The 6,114-nt window shown below is 35.4% G+C and overlaps 1 protein-coding gene across 1 annotated transcript in view; it reads left to right on the forward strand.

Annotated features, from left to right (window-relative positions):
• Positions 1–4,847, forward strand: part of LOC134229338 (huntingtin-like) — a 34,423-nt gene extending 29,576 nt beyond the window's left edge. Inside the window, exons 55-60 of the mRNA XM_062711076.1 lie at positions 908–1,053; positions 2,044–2,111; positions 2,442–2,565; positions 2,698–2,860; positions 3,004–3,164; positions 3,681–4,847. Of these exons, the coding sequence (XP_062567060.1) occupies positions 908–1,053; positions 2,044–2,111; positions 2,442–2,565; positions 2,698–2,860; positions 3,004–3,164; positions 3,681–3,921 (903 nt within the window). The 3' untranslated portion in view covers positions 3,922–4,847. The remainder of the gene's footprint in view (positions 1–907; positions 1,054–2,043; positions 2,112–2,441; positions 2,566–2,697; positions 2,861–3,003; positions 3,165–3,680) is intronic.
• The last annotated feature ends 1,267 nt before the right edge of the window (positions 4,848–6,114 follow it).

The following is a 6,114-nucleotide window of genomic DNA, read 5'->3' on the forward strand; positions in this document are numbered from 1 at the left end:
AGCCCAAAAGAGGTAAAAAAAGACAAATATGTAAAAAGTTCATTGTTGAGAAAATCAGGGTCCTAAGCCATCCCTTTTAAAGTTAAAGTTTAAAAATTTTAAGGTATTATGATTATCTTTTCTTTTCTGAACATATTGTATATACTAGCAGTGTAGCTTATCTAAAATGAAGCAAAATCATTTTATTTTCATTTTAAACCATTAAATACAATTGATATATATTAAAGTTTAACCACATAACACTTAGCTATTAGTTGATTGGGGGACCGTAAATAATGGAAAGAGATATCTGCATGTATTTACCATTAACAGAGGAATGGAGGAAATTCGGATTAGGAAAAAAACGATCGTTTTTTAAGTAAATAAGTCGGGTAGTACTTCAAAATGGATAAGGTTAAACTAATCTAAGAACAGTTGGAGCATGCTGCCTGGAAAATTTTCATTAGTTGGAAATTAAATAGCAAAACAATGAGTGAAAATACCGTTTGTATTTCTCATGTATTATATGCATAATTTTAATTTTTACTACCCCAAATACGGTAGCACCGTGCATCAGGCGATGCTAGTTGCACATCCCTGCAACTGCCACGCAATGGTAAGCAAATTGCAACGAACTCGGTGGTGTAGAAATTGAACTAGCTTATTTTGTTTTTGTACTTTCATTTTCGATTTTAAAGATGAATGTAAAAGTTAAATTGACCGCGGCCAGTAACTTCCGGATTTTTACGACAAAAAAAAGTTTGGGTCGGCGATGAAAATTAGAGTCGGTCGGGTAACCGTAAACAAACATATTTTTTTGTTACGCCTAATTAAAAAAAAAGTTTAATGAAATATATTTTCACTAAAAGTGCAGATAGTTCTAATTAAGGAATTACAGTAAATTTCAACCTCTGACCCTTACTTACAGTTGGCTGTGTCCACAGCCTCGGGTAATGAGGAGAGTGTGTCCACCCCTGTGTATCTCGCCATCCTAAAGGGACTGGAAAGGTTACTCCTCACTGACGTCCTCTCCCAGCAGGACGCCGAGGCCATCGTCAAACTGGGGGTCGACAGGTAAGGGGGGTACAGTCATACTGGGGGTCAACAGGTAAGGGGGGTACAGTCAAACTGGGGGTCGACAGGTAAGGGGGGTACAGTCAAACTGGGGGGTCGACAGGTAAGGGGGGTACAGTCATACTGGGGGTCAACAGGTAGTGGGAGTACAGTAACTGGGGGGTCAACAGGTAAGGGGGTACAGTCAAACTGGGGGTCAACAGGTAAGGGGGGTACAGTCATACTGGGGGTCAACAGGTAAGGGGGTACAGTCAAACTGGGGGTCAACAGGTAAGGGGGGTATAGTCAAACTGGGGGGTCGACAGATAAGGGGGGTACAGTCAAACTGGGGGTCGACAGGTAAGGAGGGAACAGTCAAACTTGGGGTCAACTGGTAAGGGGGGTACAGTCAAACTTGGGGTCAACTGGTAAGGGGGGAACAGTCAAACTTGGGGTCAACTGGTAAGGAGGGAACAGTCAAACTTGGGGTCAACTGGTAAGGGGGGTACAGTCAAACTTGGGGTCAACTGGTAAGGGGGGTACAGTCAAACTTGGGGTCAACTGGTTAGGAGGGCATGTACGGGGGAGGGGGGTACAGTCAAACTGGGGGTTGATAGGTAAGGGAGGTACAAACAATCCTTAGTGTCTCAGATTCATTGAGGCCAATGAAAGAAAATGGAAGAATATCTGAGGATGAAAATTACTATATACAGGGTTATTTTCACCCCATTTTACTTTTGCTTTTTCACACCTTCATACAATTTTGTCCATTTTGAATTTGCCCATTGTGGGTTTTGTTTTAAAAATTTTACTGTTTTCTTTGAATTAACCTTTCTTAAATTCGCCCACTTTTGTATAGGGAGTGAAAATAAAACAGATGAAAATTTTCCTGTTTACAGTACTTGGAATAAAACTTATGATTAAACATATCCATGGTATTTTAGAAATACTTTATTTGATTGTAGAAATTGTTACATACTTGTATATATGGCTTTATCTGAACATTTGTAGGTTGTGTTTACCCAGCCCTCAGAGGTCCCTTGCAGCATTAGGACTGATGTTTACATGCATGTACTCAGGTAATTAACAGTTCAAAGAAGTTAGCATTCAAGACCTCACTTTACAATTGGCAACCGAGCCTGTAGCATGAAATATTACGTAAAAATGGAATCATAGTTGTAAATCAGAGGTTTTTCCAATGCTTGGAACTGTAGCTCTATGCCAGTTTCAATTTTGTCAACCAGAGTGCTACAGTTCCACAGGTGAATCGAACTTTAAACATAATCTAAGGAGTTGGAATGTCACTTAATTTAGTCCCAATCTCTACGTTCTTGCACAGAAAAAAAAATCTCTAAATGTAGATCTGATATTATTCAGGAAGTGCTATAAAGCTGTTTTTTATTTCCTAGGTAAGCAGTATGACCAGTATAGCCCACTCCCTAGGGATGCTCCAGCCTATGATTTCAACATTGTGTATCAGGACCCAGAGTCTCTCATCCTGGCCATGGAGAGAGTCACTGTACTGTTTGATAGGTCAGTAATACACAAAAATCTGCAGCTTTAAATGTATTTTGTTCAAAATCAAGATCTATTGATAATTGCTATAGAATATTTGTCCCGAAATTTTAATGATTTCTTTCCTAGTACAATTTATACATATTGCAGGATAAAGAAGGGCTACCCATACGAGGCCCGAGTCATCACCCGTGTACTTCCAACATTCCTGGCTGATTTCTTTCCTCCCCAGGACATCATGAATAAGATAATCGGGGAGTTTATTTCCAGTCAGCAGCCCTACCCCCAGCTGATAGCCATGGTTGTGTTTCAGGTATGAAAGTAATAAATCTCCTCAAAACAACTTCTAATTAGGCTATGAGCAGTTCATGTTCCATTATTTGTCATGAATTTTGAGTTGTTTTACATTGAATATGAAGCTTGTACTGCTTGCATTAATTTTGATTGATTTTACAGGTATTCAATAACCTCCACATTCAAAACCAGGAAGCTCTAGTTCAGAATTGGGTCATGTTGTCTCTCTCCAACTTCACCCAGCGAACTCCTGTATCCATGGCAACCTGGAGTCTGACGTGTTTCTTCATCAGTGCCTCCACCAATTCCTGGCTAAGGCCTCTGTATCCTTCAATTCAATTCTGCAGAATATTTATATTTATTTAATTCATAAAGCTTATACACTGTAGATGTGTATTATTTACCTACAAAATTTGTACACTTGTACATGGAGCTTACGTTGTCTACATACCCGGTAACTTGTTAATCGAGCTTTATCTACTCAGAATATTTTGCCCTGTGAAGTATTGTTTGTATTATAGCCACAAATCTATCTTTTCAAGTACAAAGTTTCCTCTCTGTCTAAAGTCAGGAGACTGGCACATGCAGTTTTTAAAAAATAAACTGAAAAAAATTAAAAGCATTTTCAATAGCGTATTCTTTAGATAAAAAAAAATGGATAGGGCTTGCAAGTTTTTCAAGAAGCTTCACATTTATTGCCTTTTCTTTTGAATTTGAATTATATAAACTTTAAGATTGTTTTTATTATTTAATGTAAATTGTGTTGATGTGTCTTACTTGAATCTACATATAGATCAGTCTGAAAATGTTCAGCTTTTGATTCCTATACGTATCTTCAGAATTATTCACGTTATCAACAGGATGGGTAGAATGGAAACGTTGGATCAGAACCTATTCTGTATGGCAGCCCTGGACTTTTACTGTATACTGAAGGACAAACAACAACAGTGGGCCTTCATTTCTACATTCCAGAATGTACTATCCTTAGGTCCCCCCTACACAGACTTGTTAGAGAGACTAGAAAAGGCCTACCCAGAGCATTTCCCTCAGAAGAAAACGAAGCCCCATCCTTTGTCGTGAATTCAGGGAAAAGATCTCAAGGTCATTCAGAAGAGTTTTAGAGGATGTTGACTGATCACGCATTGTGAATGCATTAATCATGAATATGGATCATATTTGATTAAGTCCACTAATATGTACCTCGAAAGAAAAATATTGTCTATATTCAGATTTTATGTCTGAAACACCCCGAAGTAACTAGTAAATCTAAGAATTTTTCAATTCATGATGCACCCTGCAGTATGTACATACACTGTACATGTTATTTAAGTGCTGCAGTTTTCTTTAATGTGCTAGTTGTAAATATCTATATTGCAATTTCACCTGCTTTATAGATATACATTGTGTAAGTGATGTCTTGATTTATCATTCAGTTGCTTTGATTTTTTAATAGCTTAAGCGTGTTAAAATTTATCATCACAAAACTCTGTTGTAGTTGGAATGAACATATCAGTTGTTTATTTTTTATTTTTTTGTCTTTTGGTAAGTCATAGTAGCCCTGGTTTATAGAATATGGTACTTACACCAATTATTTTATGAGTCAATGGTCATCTTCCTAATCTACAGTTTACATATTATGGTGACTAACAGCACATGAATTATTACGGTAAAATATACTTAGTAACTGTAATGCTCACCTCTAAATAACTTAAGACAATGTCACATGATCTTTGGTTCCTAGGTTCAGTCCATACCAATAAAACATCATACATTCAATCTGATGAAATCCTGTCATTTACAGAACTGTTTGCTTTCTGTGATGAACACAAGCATAATAAGTATTGCGTAGTCTCCTAGATTCCAAAAAGAGAATAGAAAGTAGAATACCTACATGTTCCATGACAAGTACATGTAGTGCATGCAGTAGGTAATCATCAAGACTCTGCAACTGATCAGAATTTTATCCACATAAATTGCCAAAACTGTGTTTGTGTTCTCTCATAGAGATCGTGAAAAAAAGAAGCATATTTTTCTGTTTTCTTGCTTTTTGACAACGGGAATTTGTTGTCTCTCTCTCTTCTCTTTGTCTTATAAAAATAATTTGAAATCAGATGTTTTTGTATAATAAATTACCTTTACAATCATTGGATAAAAGGAACTTGACTGTATAATGGGGAGGATCTAATAGAAGGAAGTTTAGGGGTATTTTGTTATTGTGTATATTTCCACACTTGCTTCAATTTCCCAAAATGAGGAACCATTATTCGTGATGTATGTATTTATTGATGGCTCTTTGGAGAGTAATTGTTTTTTTAAAATAATATATAACTAGGAGAATCTTTTTTTTCATTTAGATATACAAGTACTTGTATTTCAGTAATACTTAATGTGTGTGTTGTAGACATTTTTACTTTAGTCTGACAGTAAAAATTAAATGCACCAGGGACCATGAAAAATGGATTGAATATATGATGTACATCAAAGAGTAAAAATGTAAAACATTCCTTTTTAATTCATTAACTTCATTATTGAAGTAGAGGAATGTAATTAAAGCCATTTTCTCAGAGACACTTTTGGAGTTATTTAACTTGCCTTTATTAGAAATGCATGCCAACTGGAACATCACTTGGCCTTTTCTGTCAAGTATGAAAGGTTTTTTTTCCTCAACTTGACGGAAAAGGCTGAAATGATATTTGGATTTAAATAAATTCATGTACATTTGTACATGTATAAAGTGTTTGTAAAAATGTTAATTTCTGTGAAATTTAAGTTTTCAATTTTTTATCAAAATATCTTTATGCAATTGTATGTACTTATTTCTTATTGCACCCAGTACATGTAGTGCTAAATTAATTATGATTAATAGTTACTGTAAAGGTTTATGAAGAGTACATTGTACATTTGAAATACAAGGGGAAATACTTCTTCAAGTATATGTATTAAGTTTATGAAATAAAAGTAAGATGATCATGGCAGAAAATATTTTATATTGCCTTGAGATCACCAATGATGAAATTTTTGTTATGATTTGTGAAATTAAACTAGTTTTTCAAAGCTAGTTAGAAAGCAAACAAGATATAAATGCCTCTATCACTCTACATCATGCAATCACTGTATTATTCAGATTATATAAGGAGACCTTTAATTTAAATTATATGATATTTGTTGTTAAACATTGCTTTTTATATTTATTTCATGCAAGAAATAAATCTGTGAAAAAAAATCTTTGTTTTTCATAACTACATGTTATTCAGTTTCAATTACAAGGACCTT

The sequence above is a fragment of the Saccostrea cucullata genome, unplaced genomic scaffold (assembly GCF_032062105.1).
Source record: "Saccostrea cucullata isolate Sc308-1 unplaced genomic scaffold, CSIRO_AGI_Scuc_v1 ctg41, whole genome shotgun sequence".
NCBI lineage: Eukaryota > Metazoa > Mollusca > Bivalvia > Ostreida > Ostreidae > Saccostrea > Saccostrea cuccullata.